At 52.1% G+C, this 16,593-nt stretch overlaps 1 protein-coding gene across 9 annotated transcripts; it reads left to right on the top strand.

Moving 5' to 3' along the window:
- Nucleotides 1-937: 937 nt before the first annotated feature.
- On the top strand, nt 938-16,490 carry PSTK (phosphoseryl-tRNA kinase). 9 transcript variants are annotated; one of them, XM_070057095.1, is made up of 7 exons: nt 946-1,221; nt 1,833-2,124; nt 2,675-2,873; nt 5,932-6,007; nt 12,383-12,476; nt 13,000-13,108; nt 14,356-14,495. In XM_070057095.1, exons 1-6 carry the CDS (start codon nt 1,009-1,011, stop codon nt 13,095-13,097), a joined length of 972 nt encoding a protein of 323 aa, XP_069913196.1. In that variant the 5' UTR covers nt 946-1,008; the 3' UTR covers nt 13,098-13,108; nt 14,356-14,495. The 9 variants fall into 9 exon arrangements, 8 of the variants coding, with proteins under 8 accessions (XP_069913199.1, XP_069913198.1, XP_069913197.1 ...); XM_070057094.1 differs by lacking the exon at nt 14,356-14,495 and adding an exon at nt 16,150-16,490 and having other exon boundaries at nt 947-1,221; XR_011382199.1 differs by lacking the exon at nt 14,356-14,495 and adding an exon at nt 16,150-16,490 and having other exon boundaries at nt 950-1,221; nt 12,985-13,108.
- The last annotated feature ends 103 nt before the right edge of the window (nt 16,491-16,593 follow it).

The following is a 16,593-nucleotide window of genomic DNA, read 5'->3' as shown; positions in this document are numbered from 1 at the left end:
GTAAAGCCACCACCTGCAGCGCCAGCATCCCATACGGGCGCCGGTTCGAGTCCCGGCTGCTCCGCTTCCCATGCGGCTCCCTGCTGTGGCCTGGGGAAGCAGTGGAAGAAGGTCCACAACTTCGGGCCCCTGCACCCGCGGCGCGGACCCAGAGCTCCCGGCCTCAGCGGGGCCGACCCTGGCCGTTGCAGCCGTCTGGGGAGTGAGCCAGTGACAGAGCTAGCGCGTGCTCCAACTCTTTCAAATAGAAGCAGCTGCCTGGTGGGGGCAGGAGAGAAGGGAGTGGGTGTGCGCGGGGCCGGCGGTGCCCGGAGCCCCGCACCCAGGGCGAGGCCGCCTGGGCTGCGCACCTCGGAGCCCCGCACCCAGGGCGAGGCCGCCTGGGCTGTGCACCTCGGAGCCCCGCACCCAGCGCGAGGCCGCCTCGGGCTGCGCACACCCGCCCCGGCGCCGCGTGCTCCGTGTCCACCAAAGCCGCACTCATCCGTTATTTCACCAGAATTTCATTCTACTTCCTATTCCACGTACGATTTACTCGCAGACGGACTTCCAGCGACATGGCGGGAACCTATCCTCCGCCCTCACGTAATCACCCCGCAGCTGGCAGCCGGCCCAGGGGTCTCCAGCCCGAGGACGCCCGCGCGCCCACCGCCGCCCCGCTCAGCCCCGCTCGGCCCCGCGCCGCCCGCACCCGGCGAGGCCGGCGGGGGTTCGCGTCCCAGGCAGGGAGCCCCGGGGATGAGGCTCCCGTCTCTGCCCCGGCTGTCCTCTCCAAGCCGCGGCGTGTTCCCGGCAGGAAGGCCGATGCCCTCAGGCCGTCAGTCGTGGCTCCGGGACGCCGCGGACACGGGGGCGCGGCTCGGCGGCCACAGCTCGGGGGACCCGGGGCCGCGACCTCAGCACGGCGGCGCTTCCGGCCCTCCGCCGCCAGGCGGCGCCGCGGGCGCGGGGCAGGCGCTGCGCGTGCGCAGTCAGCGGCGCCGGCCGCGGGCGCGCTCCCCGGGCAGCATGAAGGCGGCTGCGGACGTCCGGGGCGCCGGAAGCGAGGGTCCACGGAAGCGAGCGCTCTGCGTTCTCTGCGGTTTGCCCGCAGCAGGCAAATCGACTTTGGCACGCGCCCTCGGCCAGCGGCTGCGGCGGGAGCGCGGCTGGGCCGTGGGCGTCGTCTCTTACGACGACGTCATGCCCGGCTTCGCCGCCGGGGCGGGCGCGCAGCCGTCGGTCAGTGCGGAAGGGGCGGGGCCTGGAGCGGGGCTGGCCGGAAGGGGCGGGTCCTCGGGGGGTGTGGCGTCGGCTGGCCCGGGGACCTCGGGCAGGGCTGGCCGGGAGGGGCGGGTCCCCTGGGGTGTGGCGTCGGCTGGCCCGGGGACCTCGGGCAGGGCTGGCCGGGAGGGGCGGGTCCCCTGGGGTGTGGCGTCGGCTGGCCTGGGGACATCGGGCAGGGCTGGCCGGAAGGGGCGGGTCCACGGGACGCCGGAAGGGGCGGGTCCACGGGGGGTGTGGCGTCGGCTGGCCCGGGGACCTGGGGCAGGGCTGGCCGGAAGGGGTGGGTCCACGGGGGGTGTGGCGTCGGCTGGCCCGGGGACCTGGGGCAGGGCTGGCCGGAAGGGGCGGGTCCACGGGGGCGCAGGGATGTGGCGTGAGCTCCTGGAGTCCGGCGCCCGCTGGCCCGGGGGCGATGCTTGGACTGGGAGAGGCCGCGAGCGGGGGCCGGCGGCCCGGGAGCCCGGGGGACGGCTGCCGTCTGGGGCGCCCAGGCCGCGGGCCCGAGGGCCGCCCTGCCGGCCGTAGCCGGACGCGAGCCGCGGTCCTGACTCGCGGGCCTTTCGTAGCCGCCTCGGTGGAGACCGCTGCGCCAGGAGCTGCTGGGGCACCTGGAGCGCTTCCTGGCGGCGGCGGCGGGCGGCCGGCCGCTGTCCGCCCCGGCCGACGGCGCCGCGGCCCTGTGGACAGCGTTCGCCGCCTGCCTGGAGGCCCAGGGTCTCCTGCTGCCCGCGGGCCCGGACCCGCAGGCCCCGCGCCCGCTGACCAGGAGCGCCGTGGCCGGGCCGCTGCTGCTGCTTCTGGATGACAACTTCTACTATCGGAGCATGCGATACGAGGTCTACCAGCTGGCTCGGAAACGTAACTAGAACTCGGCTTCGTGGGTGCGGATGCGGGCGGCTTCAGGGCTTTTACGTGGGCTTAATGACAGCGAAAAGCTGGGTGCGCGGGCTTTGCTGCTGCGGAGGATTTGCCCTGTGCGGGTGTTAGTTCTGGAGGAGCGGCCCGCGGTGATTCTGGTTTTCACCTGCGCGCGGTGAATCTGGTTTTCACCTGCACGCGGTGACTCGTGGTTTTCACCTGCGCGCGGTGAATCTGGTTTTCACCTGCGCGCGGTGAATCTGGTTTTCACCTGCACGCGGTGACTCGCGGTTTTCACCTGCACGCGGTGACTCGCGGTTTTCACCTGCACGCGGTGATTCGCGGTTTTCACCTGCACGCCGGTGATTCTGGTTTTCACCTGCACGCGGTGACTTGCGGTTTTCACCTGCACGCGGTGATTCGCGGTTTTCACCTGCGCGCGGTGATTCTGGTTTTCACCTGCGCGCGGTGACTCGTGGTTTTCACCTGCGCGCGGTGACTCGTGGTTTTCACCTGCTAGCCGGTGATTCTGGTTTTCACCTGTCCGCAGACTCCCTGGGCTTTTGCCAGCTCTTCTTAGACTGCCCCCTCGAGACCTGCCTGCGGCGGAATGGCCGGCGGCCGCAGGCCCTGCCGTCGGAGACGATCCGCCTCATGGAGACGAGGCTGGAAAGACCCGACGCTGGGACCCACGCCTGGGAGCGCCGCAGCCTCACCGTGGAGGGGCCAGCCTGCTCTGCCGAGGCCAGGTAGCCCGCCGAGGGCCGCCTCCCGGCCAGGCGCCCTGCGACGCAAGTGGAAACGAGAAATTTCTGTTTGTCGAGAGGCCCTGAACCTGCGGTAGCAAATTTGTTTGCAGATGTCCACTTTTTTCTTTTTTAGATTGCAGAGTTAGAAGGAGAGAAAGATGATTGATCTTCCATCCGCTGGGTCACTCCCCAAATGGCCGCAGTGGCTGGGGCTGGGTCAGGCCAAAGCCAGGAGCTTCTTCGGGTCTCCCATGCGGGTGCAGGGGCCCAAGCACTCAGGCCATGCTCTGCTGCTTTCCCAGGCCGTTAGCCAGGAGCTGGATGGGCAGTGGAGCAGCCGGGACCTGAACCGGCGCCCATATGGGATGCCGGCACTGCAGGCAGCGGCTTAACCTTCCTTTTTTTTTTTTTTTTTAAGATTTATTTATTTATTTGAAAGAGTTACGCAGAGAGAGAGAGAGGTCTTCCATCCACTGGTTCACTCCCCAATTGACCATAATGGCTGGAGCTGCGCCGATGCAAAGCCAGCAGCCAGGAGCCTCCTCTGAGTCTCCCACATGGGTGCAGGGTCCCAAGGACTTGGGCCGTCTTTCACTGCTTTCCTAGGTCACAGCAGAGAGCTGGATTGCAAGTGGAGCAGCCGGGACCTGAACCAGCACCCATATGGGATGCCGGCACTGCAGGTGGCAGCTTTACCCACTACGCCACAGCGCCGGCCCTAAGGAGGCTTGACCTTTATTGCACATCACTGGCCCAAATGTCCACTCTTAACTGTAGGATTACACGGCATTGCAGAGGTCGCAGCAGGGAGTCAGGTGGAGGCACGTCTGATACGCGTGCTGACATGGCCTAGTGGACGGGAGGGAGGAGGGCAGGAGTGCTCGGCCTGTGTCAGAGCTCGCCCCGCCCCCGCGGGCATGGTGCTCGTGTGTCCGGGGGCGCGCGTTGGCGCCTGCTGCTTCCTGTCTGTGATGTGTGTGCGGCACTTCTGGCAGCGACGTCACTGATATGATCCGTATTTGCACTTTACTGTAGCTGCCCGTGCACCTGTTGAGCACTTAACTGTAGCGAGTGCAGCTGAACACCTGGGGTTTCCACTGCTTTACTTTTTAACTTATTCATTCAAGAGACAGAGCTCCCCGGAGGTCCACAGCAGCCTAGGCTGGGCCAGGGCTCGATCCAGGGCCTGCGCAGGGGACAGGAGCTCGGCTGCCGGCTGCCTGCCAGCGTCTGAGCTGGGAATCGGAGGCAGGGCCAGGCGCTGAGCCCGGCTGCTCCACGGTGAACACAGGCGCCACAACTGGCACCCTCCACCCTGGCCCGAGGCCCACTGCTCATCTCGATTTTCATTCATTTAAACTTCGGCTGCTGCATTGCACACGCGGTCCTACAGCCCGCCCTCCTTACGGCCTGCTTGCTGTCCATGGGGAACAGCTGATTTTTGAAACTCCTTTCTCAAAGCATTGGGTCCCCAGGATACGGTTTCCCTGCATTTTATGAAACTGGCATCCTAGAGGCCCGCGGTGTGGCCAGGCAGGTTAAGCCACCGCCCGCAGCGCCAGCATCCCAGATGAGCACTCTGAGACCTGACTGTTGTGCTTCCAGTCCAGCGCCCTGCTAATGCACCTGAGAAAGCAAAGATGCCAGGAGCTTGGGCCCTGCCAGCCCCGTGGGGCACCTGGATGGAGCTCCAGGCTCCTAGGTTCCACTGGCCCAGCCTGGCTCTTGCAGCCAGTTGGAGAGTAAATTAGCAGATAGAAGGTCTCTCTGTAACTTTTTAAACTAAATAAATATTAAAAACAAAGCAAAAAAGGAAACACAAAAACACCCCAAACAAAAACTGACCATTTTTTGTATGGGAAGTTCGCTGGTGAAGTTCCCAGTTTTAATGTCGTGATATCCTGTCTGAGGGTGCACATCCCAGCTGCCGCTCTCTTGAGTCTTAACTCTGCTCCTTTGCAAGTAAGAGGCTGTGCAGGTACCGCGTGGTCCCGCGGGAGCAGCCGAGGTTTCTCGTTACTGCTGTGCGATCTCTGAGACCCTGTCTCGGCTGGAAGCAAGGAGAATGGGAGCGTCTCCAGGGTCACTACCAACCCTCACCTCAATCTGCAGTCCTGTCTCGGGCCTTAGGAACCCGTCGCCTGTGCTCATACTCGGAGCGGTCCCAGCATACGTGGGGGCTGTGCGAAGGCTGGGGCCTGTGCTGGAAGTTGGGTGATGATCTTGATCAATGTAACTTTTCCCGGCTCATAAACACTTCTGTGTTGTCCTGGTCTTTCCTCACAACAACTGTTTGAGGGTAAACACTATTATCCTCATTTTATGGACTAGATAACTGAGGCCCAGGTAGATAAAGTAAGTGGCAGAGTTGAGATTTGGACCCAGTGCTGTCTTACTGCAGAAACGGCTCATTCCCCAAATGGCCATGACAGCCAGGGCTGGGTCAGGCCAGAGCGTGGCAGAGGCCCACGCACTTGGGCCATCTTCCACTGCCTTCCCAGGTGCATTAGCGGGGAGCTGGATTGGAGGTTTTTGCTTTGTAATGTATTTGGAACTTCTGCGTTTGGGTTTTTGTTTTTAAAGATTTATTTATTTGAGAAGTAGTGTAACGGAGCGAGTGAACCATCCGGTGGTTCACTCCCCAAATGGCCTCAACAGCCAGAGCTGGCCCCATCTGAAGCCAGGAGCCAGGAGCTGCTTCTGTGTCTCCCACCTGGTTGTAGTGGCCCAAGCACTTGGTCCACTTTCCACTGTTTTCCCAGGCCATTAGCAGGGAGCTGGATTGGAAGTAGAGCAGCCAGGACTTGAATCGGCACCTCTATGGGATGCTCGTGTCGTAGGCAGAGGCTTAACCTACTATGCCACTGTGCCAGCCCCTGCATTTGGGTTTTGAAATGGAAGGTAGCTTCCCAGTTACTAAGTTTTTATTTTCTTAAAGGATCCTGGATTATAGCAGTTTTATTTCTCTAGAATTCACTTTAGTATCCTTAAGTACAAGTTCTTTCGAAACATGTGTTCCATAGGAGGATTCACTGTGTTTTATCTCGCTTTCTCCTAGCCTGGAAGTGACTGATTTATTACTTACTGCATTGGAAAATCCAGTAAAATATGTTGAGGAAAACATGGAACAAAAGGTAAGTCATGCAGTAGAGATTTAGCCTAAATGAGAGGGAAGAGTTTTTCCTGAGATTTTTTTTTTTAAAGATTTATTTATTTGAAAGGCAGAGTTAGAGAGAGATAGAGAGAGAGAGATGTCCATCCGCTGGTTCACTCCCCAGATGGCTGCACAGGCTGGAGCTGGGCTGATTCTGTTGCACCTGGGCGAGTGCACACGAGGGGCACCACACGCTGCTACAATCTGATGGTCCTCTACTGCCGGCGGTGGCGAGTGGGCTCGTGCCCTAACGAGCTCTCCACCCTGAAGCCCAAAGCAACAGGGTTCATAAAGGCAAAAGCCACAAAATCGGGAGGGGACTACATGGTTACTGGGGTCCAGCTGGCCTAAACGTGTGTGAAACTAGTATCAGTTATAATCTTGACAATACCAGTTACAATCTTAACAATTTTAATTTATAATCTTGACGTTAATCCAGGTACTGGTTTCAATCATAGGTAGGACATAGACATATTACGTTTTCATCATTAACCCAGGTGCAGCCTATCCACTTCCAAGCTTAAGCAATCATGCTAGGGGGTTCCTGTGCTCTGCCAAGTGGGATGCAGTGGACTGCTGATGTCTGAGTGCTTTAGATCATAGTTTCAGACCAGAGTCTCGCAGTGTGTGTGTGGAGGGGTGCTTTGTCAAGATGGAGTCTCAGGTGCCCACAGACAGCCCAACCAGACAGCTGCAATCCTCCCCCTCTTTAAATCCACACCGTACTATTGTAGGGACCCAGGGTGTCGATCTCATCTTGGATGTGGCGTGGGGAATGGCAGCCAAAACAGGGTTCTAGCAGGAGGGGGCCTTTCGAGGGGGCTGCAGTGTCAGCTTGCAGAAACTGTTTTCATCCAAGGTTTCATGTGATGGCCATCTAGAGTTGTACTGCTTTAAATCTGGAGAAAACAAATCTAACAAGTAGATTAAACACACAGGGTCTACAACAAAGGACAGAGTCATTAGAGGACCTATGAAAGGTGTTATCCAAACCAGGAGGGAGTTGTTTTTTTTTTTTTCTTTTCTTTTTTTTTTTTTTTTTTTAATTTAGATGCAAACAAACCAACATGAAGGGCTTGATAATTACATGGGGTATTGGAAGAGACATCATAAAGGAGGTGTGAATCTCCTTAGGGCAGGCACCCTGTTGACTCCCAATTCCTAGCTGGCCTGGGAGCAGAGCTGGACTGAACAGGAGGTCAGTATGGAAGAGGCAAGATCTCTAAAAGCAAACCTACAGCTCTGTCTGCAATGTTACTGACCCTATGTCCCCCTGATGGTGGGGGTCACTTTGGAAGCTGGGCAGAGCGAAGAGCTTTTCAGCTTAGAGCCAAGAAGGCCTGTGGTTCTGACCTAGGGGTCCTGCGACTCCAGAGAAACTCCGTTTCCAGTGTCCCAGCCCTGGGCTGGCAGAGCTGCCAGGGCTCTTTAGAGGCGGGCTTCTGTCGTGACTGCCGTCTGTCTGAAGCCCTGGCTTTCCACGTCGAAAACCAATGCCATTCAGGGTGGATGGCCTTGCTGGGTCTCCTTGATGGCAGATCACTGTGTACAGCCGTTATTAATTGGCTGTCACCTATCCTTACATTACTGTTGTCCATCTCACTCCTCTTCATCCCGGTCCTTGTTAAAGTAGACCACAGAGGAGACCTTTAGGATGTTAGCCAAGGGGTGCTCAATCCCATCACTAATCTTTGGTGGCCTGGGCTAGAAATGTATTGTCACAGGCATGTATAAGATCAAACATGAAGACCACTTTATCTAAACCATTTTGAACCAATTAGTAAGACTTTGTATCTCTCTATTAGTTTGATTGGAAAAGGGAGGTTTTGTCTGTTTACTGTATTTATGGCAAAATAAATCTAGCTGTTATATGTGGCCAGGCACGACGACAGAAAAATGTTAGCCATTACTTTTATAAGGTCTGAAGGTCAAACTGTATGTCCTGATGGAGAATTTAGAATAGAATCAGTTTCTCATCTTGAAGAGAATACAGGCTTTTTAGATTACTTACTGTTAATAATTTCATATTAAGTGAAAATTTAGCAAGCAGTTTTAATTGTCAAATAACTTATGAAAGTATTTACTAAGGCTGGCGCCGCGGCTCACTAGGCTAATCCTCTGCCTAGCGGCGCCGGCACACCGGGTTCTAGTCCCGGTCGGGGTGCCGGATTCTGTCCCGGTTGCCCCTCTTCCAGGCCAGCCCTCTGCTGTGGCCAGGGAGTGCAGTGGAGGATGGCCCAAGTGCTTGGGCCCTGCACCCCATGGGAGACCAGGAAAAGCACCTGGCTCCTGGCTCCTGCCATCGGATCAGCGCGGTGCGCCGGCTGCAGCGCGCTGGCCGCGGCGGCCATTGGAGGGTGAACCAACGGCAAAGGAAGACCTTTCTCTCTGTCTCGCTCTCACTGTCCACTCTGCCTGTCAAAAAAAAAAATAAAATTAAAAAAAAAAATAAAAAAAAGAAAGTATTTACTAACAAGTCTAAAGTCTTTTATAAATTATAGGAGTGTCTGTAGTTGGAAATACACTTTGAAAATCTAGCACAAGTGCAACTTGTTTGTCCAGCAAACTCAAGCATAAACATGTCAATGACTTAATCATTTTTGGTTTTTCTGTATCACTAAGTTTAAAACACCTGATACAGAGGTTTATTTAGGTCATGTGAACCAAAAATGTATTTTGGGCTAACTTAGTAGTTTGAATTTATGAGCAATCTTATATCTATAAGTTAGTTAAAACAGAGCTCTTAATACATTTTTATGTAGACATACAAAATGTACTCATATAACAACACATAACATACATTACAGGATAGAACAATAGAGCAGGCTTAGTAACAGCTTTTTAAGATCTTTAACTGTTTTTTTAGATTACTAATTAATTAGAATTGCTTTCTGTGTTTAGTAACCTGAATTAACCATACTTTTTTAGTTGGAACCTGTTAAACTTTGGCTTTATCTATTTGTAGAGCCATACAAAAGTACTGAATATGATAAAGGTAGGAAAAAGAAGTCTTTTGAAACCTAAAAGAGGACACATTTGAACACAGAACCAACAATGTTTTAATTTTTATGAGCAGTAAATCTGACGTTTAGTGTTTAGAGGAAAACACAAAACTGTGAATGACAAAAGGCTTTAAAGGACCGTGGTTAAAATTATAAAGCTTAACCAACAGGAAGAGGCACTTGTTTACCTCACACAGTATTTTAGAAAGTACCTGTAAAATTTTATTGAACGTGTATCCCTTTTTAGTCCTCTGGGCCTTTTCTTATTAAGAAAACCATTGTGACTAATATAACAACAAAATTATTAGACTTTTCTAACTTTTGGACATTTGATGAGTAGCATTGATATAGACCAGACTTTATTAGTGTTACACAGTGATCATTTAAATGCTTTAGAAAGTATATATTTAACCAGACCATCATTTTTTAATAAAAAGAATTTCAATCAATCAGAATTTAAGGAGAGACAGAGAATATCAATAGGATACAAAATTGATGTTTGTCACAAAAATGGGAAGTAAAATCCTTAAATACAAGTTAGCACATGGAATCATCCCATAACTCGGAACAATTGTAACAGAGTCAGAGCCAGGAAAGAGAAGAGAGCTTCCTGGATCTGGCTAGAAAACGGCAGAGTCAGCCATTAAATAAAACTACTAAAAGGAGATGCTGTAGTTTTTAAACAGATTTTAAAGACTATTTTAACATATATGTGTTACAAAAGCTCCATTGTTATAAGAGGATCAGATTTTAATTAACAGCTTTTGTATCCAGAAAATTTTTCTTTACCTTTTGTGACTTTCTCACACCTTTTATAACTTAAACGCGATTTTTAAACCTCTTTCTTTCTTAACCTTCCTAAGAACAGTTTTATACTTGTGACCACTTTTTATCTGCTGACTTCTTGATTTATATTGAAATAATCTTTTAAAAATCTGTAAATTAAGACAACATTTTTAAAATAAGATATCACGTCAAATTTTAACCTTAGTTATTTTTAAGCAGCCTTGAATTATTCTTTATTTATGGACTCTAATGCAAACATTTTTGTTAGACACATTCATCCCATTTACTTTCACCCAATTTATATTTAGCAGTTATACCTCGATGACTTAAGATGTTGGTATTATATCATACCTTTATCTGAATTAAGGTCAAAATTACACTTATATGGAATTTTACTTTTTATAAAACTCCAGCTAGAAATCAATGACATAAACCAGAGATTGAAAAAATCCACGTCGGGGCTGATCACCCACTGTTATTTTTCATCGAGATCTGTACAAACCAAGCCACAGAACTTCGGCAAGTTACAAGGCAGTTTTTAAGGCAGCAATCTTTTTAGATTTAAAAGAGACATTTTTGAACATACACTGGAAAGGTGTCCCTTAGACTGAGCAGAGCTCATGTTCAGGGAAGGAACAGAGACGCCAGAGACAGGGAATAACGGAGACAGGCAGGACAGGGAAAAGAATTTACCTCCCGGATCATGAATGCGGACAGTACATCGGAAGGTGGCTACGAAACAGGAACAGAAACCAGGACCTCCAGGAAAGGCCTTTCTTTAACCAGACCTAACGCTGTCATGCTTAAACGGAATGGAGACTGTATCGGTGTCTCGTCAGACCGCCAATACCCAGAAGGTGCCCCCAGAAAATAGGAGTTGAATTACCAGAGGACCTAAGGCCAATTGGTTGGTGAAGAGGTTGAGCCAAGCCTCCCAGGTTGGTGAATCAGGGCCCTGGAACATCATCGGGGCACCTCCCCTATGGCCAGAGCACCAACCTGGAAGGATTGGAGCGAGGTCTTCCAGAGGTGGAAGGTGGTCTCCATATCTTGCTGGGACCTCCAAAATGTACCTGAGCGAGTGCACACGGAGGAGCACCACACGCTGCTACAATCTGATGGTCCTCTACTGCCGGCGGTGGCGAGTGGGCTCGTGCCCTAACGAGCTCTCCACCCTGAAGCCCAAAGCAACAGGGTTTATAAAGGCAAAAGCCACAAAATCGGGAGGGGAATACATGGTTACTGGGGTCAAGCTGACCTAAACGTGTGCGAAACTAGTATCAATTATAATCTGACAATACCAGTTACAATCTTAACAATTTTAATTTATAATCTTGACATTAATCCAGGTACTGGTTTAAATCATAGGTAGGACATAGACAAATTACGTTTTCATCATTAACCTAGGTGCAGCCTATCCACATCCAAGCTTAAGCAATCATGCTAGGGGGTTCCTGTGCTCTGCCAAGTGGGATGCAGGTTGCCAGGTGGGATGCAGTGGACTGCTGTTGTCTGAGTGCTTTAGGTCATAGTTTCAGACCAGAGTCTTGCAGTGTGTGTGTGGAGGGGTGCTTTGTCAAGATGGAGTCTCAGCTGCTCCAAAATGGAGTCCCTACTGTCGAGGTGTTACTTCAGTTCGAAGCCAGGAGCCAGGAGCTTCTTCCAGGTCTCCCACATGGGTGCCGGGGCCCAAGGACTTGGGTCATCCTCTACTGCTTTCCCAGGCCATAGCAGGGAGCTGGATCAGAAGTGGAGCAGCCGGGACTTGAACCATCGCCCAAATGGGATGCCCCAGGTGGCACTCACTCTGCCACAGCACCACACCAGCCCCATTAGCTTTCAGTCACAGTTCCAACCATGTTTTCCGTTTACTCAGTTTGGTTAAATCTAACAAATCCCTTCCCCTCAGATGATCTTTGCTGGGTCACGGGCTGGCCTTTCACCAGCATTCGGCTCCTGCCCCTGGAGGCAGCGTGCACGGCAGGAGTGGGAGGCCCGAGGCGTCATGGTGGTAGCTGGAAACGCGCGAGGAGGGCAACGCCCGCCCCACGGAAGCTGACACGACCACAGGCAGGTCCGGGTCTTCTCCCTGTGTCCTTCCGGAGGGCCAGTCCCTGAACAGATGCCCCGCAGCGTGCCCTGGCCTAGGGGTTCAGTCCAGGCGGGCCTCCCCAGGCAAGGATGGCGAGCGGAAAAGCTGCCCTATCTTTCAGCCTCTTCAAATAAGTCACTTAAACTTTAGCCATTTCTTTTATAGAACTACATAGTCAGGGGCTGGCGCTGGTTCGAGTCCCGGTTGCTGCACTTCTGATCCAGCTCTCTGCTGTGGCCTGGGAAAGCAGTGGATGATGGCCCAAGTCCTTGGGCCCCTGCACCAACGTGGGAGACTTGGATGAAGCTCCTGGCTCCGGATCAGCTCAGCTCTGGCCACTGCAGCCATCTGGGGAGTGAACCATCGAATGGAAGACCCCTCTGTCTCTGTGTCTACCTCTTTCTATACAACTTTTTCAAATATTGTTTTTTAAAAAAACTACATAACTTGTAATAACAGTGTGTGTATTACACAGGAAGCAGACAGGATTATTTGTTCAGCTAATGTCCTTCATAGAGCTGATCAGACACTACGAAGAATTGTCTCTCTGACGATGAAGGAAGCAAAAGGTACGTGGAGCAGCTGCCTGCCCGAGAGCTGATGTGATTTGACTCTGTGGGTTCCTTGCTGCTCGGGTGTTTTATTAGTTTTTTTTTTTTTTTTTTTTTGGAAGATTTATTTAGGTGAGAGGCAGAGTAACAGAAAGGGAGAAGACAGGAAGAGAGATTATCCGCTGGTTCACTCCTCACATGGCCAGGAGCCTGGAACTCCATCTGGGTCTCCCATGGGGATGGCAGAGGCCTAAGTACTTAGGCTGTCAGCTGTTGCCTCCCAGGTGCGTCAGCTGCAAGCTGGACCAGCAGGGGCAGCTGGGACTGCGCTCAGATACGGGAGGCCAGCGCTGCAGCTGGGACTGTGCTGATACGGGAGGCCAGCGCTGCAGCAGGGCCTAACCAGCTGCGCCACACCAGCCCCATTAGCTTTCAGTCACAGTTCTGCCGTGTTTTCCGGTTACTCAGTTTGGTTAACTCTAACAGATTCCCCAGGAACTAGCTAACTCACCATTTACCCATCCAGTACATTTTCACTGAGTGGCTGCTCTGCACGAGGCCTTATCCTGGATGCTGGGAAGCAGCAGGATTCAGAACATCTGGAAGGAGATGAAACATGAATACACGTCAGTGCCCTGAAGAAAATTCGGGTGAGGCAGTGCAGTGTCAGGAGAACTTGTTTCAAAGGGTGATCAGGACGGCTCCTCAGCGGGGACGTTTGGACAAAGGAGGGAAACAAGGGAAGGAGAAGCTGTGCCGGCGTCAGGGTCCTTCTAGGCAGTGAGTGCACCGAATGCCAGCGCCAGAGGTGGAGTCATTTACAGTGGCTTAGAACAGAAGGTGGGGCCCAGCGTGAAGGGAAGGGGCACAGAGTCTGGACAGGGAGGACACACTGTAGACCTGCATGTATGTAGTAGCTGAAGTACATACTAACTACAGCTTTAGAGTAGTGGGTTTTGAATAGTGAAGTCTTTGGTGTATTTAAAATGCCACAGCTAACATTGCTTTACTTCCTTTTACGTGCTAAGTGCTTTAAAAACAGTTGTTTCCAGTCCTTACAGCACTGTAAGGGAACGTGTAAAGTACGTGTTCCGTACGTGTTACTCATTGTAAAGTACGTGTAACTTTACAAAGGAGGAAATAGAGCTTGCCAAGTCTGAGATCCCGGTGGGCGTTCTGTGACTGCTCTCCTGCATGGCTCGCGTGTATCCCTACCTTGACAGAACCTCAGGCAAGGCTGGTGTTGTGATGCCGCGGGTTACGCCACTGCCTGCAAGGCCGGCCTCCCTTACTGCACCGGTCTGTGTCCTGATCCAGCTGCCTGCTAATGGGTCAAGATGGCCCAAGTCCTTAAGCCCCTGCACCCACATGGGAGGCCCAGCATGGCCCAGCCTTGGACATGGCAGCCATTTGGAGAGTGAACCAGCAGATGGAAGATTTCTCTCCATCTCTAACTCTGCCTTTCAAAAAAAAAAAAAAAAAAAAAAGCCTGAGAAGCCCAATTTAGGTAGCATATAGTTACCTTTTCCAATGGCCAAAGCTGTTGCTTCTTTCCCCCAAAGGTTTTAGTTGAGGGTCTCCCACACGGGTAGCGGAGACCTAACACTTGGGCCATCTTCCACTGCTTTTCCCAGGCCATTAGCAGGGAGCTAGATCGCTGGATCGGAAGTGGAGCAGCTGGGACACGAACTGTTGCCCCTAAGGGAAGCCAGCATTGCAGGTGGTGGCTGTAACCACTACGCCACAAGGCAGGCCTCAAACTCTCGTTACAGGACTCCTGAGACGCCTTCCATCGCAGTGCAGTTTGTCACCCAGGGCACGAAACTCTCCTCATCTGTGTATGAGAAGTTTCATGAGACACCTCACTTGTTTAATAAACTACCATGTCCTGTTTTAGAAAAACACTGGTTGGCAGTCACTGACGGGTTAGAACCCAAAGGTTGAAAATGAAGACTGGAGGAGAAAGGGAGTGTCACTGGAGAGCAAAAACAGTTCCAGGAATTCCGGCAGACACGTGCCGTTCTTCAGTTCTGTCCAGAACACGGAGGGAAGGGAACAGGGTAACGCGGAGAGCCCTCACGTCATTTCCCTCCCATTTAAAGACAACACATTTTAGAGGGGAGGGGGAGGGTCTAGGGCTGTGCTTACATAAACTTAAAAATTCAGTTCCTCCCTGCCATCAAGAGAGTAAAAAATACAGTCCAGAGGGGAGGACCTGCTGCCACTCCGTGATACACAACCCAGTTTTCAAGAGACAATCAGGGTAGGCATTTGCCTGGCAGTTCAGATGCGCTTGGGATGTCTGAACCCCATATTGGAGTTCTGGGGTTCAGGTTCTGACTTCCTCCCCAGGACCAGCTTCTTGCTAGCGCAGACCCTGGGAGGCAGCAGGTCATGGCTCGAGTGGTTGGTCCCTGCCACTGCACAGGAGACTTGGACTTGAGTTCCCAGCCCTGGCCATTGTGGGCACCGGTGGATTAGCCAGTGGATGGGAGTTCTCTGTCTCCCAAATAGTTAAATAAATAAGTATGTAAATAACTCTGGGTAAAGGATCTGGAGAGATCCTTCTCCAAGGAGACAGCAGGAGCACAGAAGGCAAGTGACCACACGGGAACACTCAGCACCGTCCGTCAGGGAAGTGCAGTCGCAAGCTGAAGGAGGCAGGCGTGTCCCAGCCACTGTGCTGGGAGGAGTTAGGACGTCCCAAGTGTGGGTGAAGATGTGGGGAACCCGGAACCCTTCTGCACTGCTGGTGCGAGCGCAGAGGGGCACAGCTGCTTTGGAAAACAGCCCGACGGTCCCTCGGATGGAGACCCAGCAGTTCCACGCCAAGGGGTGTCTATCCCAGAAAAACAACGTTCACACAAAATCTCCGTACACAAATGTTTACAGCAGCATTGTTCATAAAACCAGCAGGTGGAAACAACTCCAATGTCCATAAACCAAAAAAAAACAGGAACACAAAATGCTTATACCATCGGTGCAGTATCATCTGCAGGTGGAGACACGAAGTCCTGTGACACGCTGCCACGTGAAGAACCTCGACATGAACAGCGGAAGCCGGCCACAAAGGCCACGGACGCGGGAAACGTCCAGGAGACTGGAGGTCACCTAGGTCAGGCTTAGGGACAGAGCAAGGGGTAGGACAGTGACAGCTAAAGGGCTTTGGAGAGGAGAAAAATATCTAAAAATTGACTGGGGATGGACATATATGGAAGTACACTAAAAATTGTATAATTTAGTTGAGTTAGTTGTATGTCATGAATTACCACACAATAAGGTGGTTCAACAAAACAACTCACTCTTTCAGTAGCACCACTGTGGCTGCTCTGCTGCACGGGCACACAGAACGGTCATCGGCATACGCAGCTGTACTCAGTGACTGGTCTCAGTTTGTCAGTTTCAAACCAAACTGTCTTGTGTGTGCTTTTTGCCTGTTAGGTCAGGGAGTAACTCTGTCCTGGCGCCTGTCAGGAACCCCTTCTCACAGTTTCCGCTCACATCTCATAGCGAGTTAGTCTGACTGTGTCAGTGACGGACTGCACAGGTCACTCACATGGCCTTTAGTCTGTCTCTCCCCACAACTGTTCCTCATAGAAATCTGGTTTGTCTTGATGCAATCGAATCAATTTCCTGTTGCCCAGACTGATTCGATTTCTACAAATAATTTAAACGTGTCTGTTTGTTTTAGATGAACAAGTTCTTCCTTCCAACATGAAGCTTCTAGCAGAAGAACTTAACAAGCTCAAAGCAGAGTTTCTGGAAGACCTACGACAAGGAAACAAAAAATACCTGTGCTTTCAGCAAACCACGGACTTCTCAGATGTCATTTCTGATTTCCATTATGAGAAAGATAACATTGTACAGAAGTACTTCTCAAAGCCACATTAAATTTTCTGAATTCCCAATCAAATGTCTGCTGTTGACAGAATTTTTCATTGGTTAAAGCAATTTTGTATGCTGGGCATTTTCTAGGCCAATCATGTCAACTGGCAAAGATCATTCTTTAAATAAAAGCAGTCCACTCTAAAAGATCCCGTTTGTCCTAACAGAAATCACTGTCACTTGTCAGCTGTACGATGACGACGGTGGGAAGCAGCCATCCTCACTGAGGGCAGAACCCTGGGGGCGGGGC

This window comes from Oryctolagus cuniculus, chromosome 15 (assembly GCF_964237555.1).
Source record: "Oryctolagus cuniculus chromosome 15, mOryCun1.1, whole genome shotgun sequence".
In the NCBI taxonomy this organism is placed as follows: Eukaryota; Metazoa; Chordata; class Mammalia; order Lagomorpha; family Leporidae; genus Oryctolagus; species Oryctolagus cuniculus.
Note: the sequence above shows the minus strand (reverse complement) of the source record. Positions and strands in the feature narration are given on the sequence as shown.

What these genes read in the sequence shown, in the direction of transcription:
- PSTK (XM_070057093.1), top strand. Translation starts at nt 1,009, where the DNA reads ATGAAGGCGGCTGCGGACGTCCGGGGCGCCGGAAGCGAGGGTCCACGG. An exon ending in AGGAAAACATGGAACAAAAG is followed by an intron (nt 6,008 to 12,382) that starts GTAAGTCATGCA and finishes TGTATTACACAG; the next exon opens with GAAGCAGACAGGATTATTTG. An exon ending in GACGATGAAGGAAGCAAAAG is followed by an intron (nt 12,477 to 16,149) that starts GTACGTGGAGCA and finishes TGTTTGTTTTAG; the next exon opens with ATGAACAAGTTCTTCCTTCC.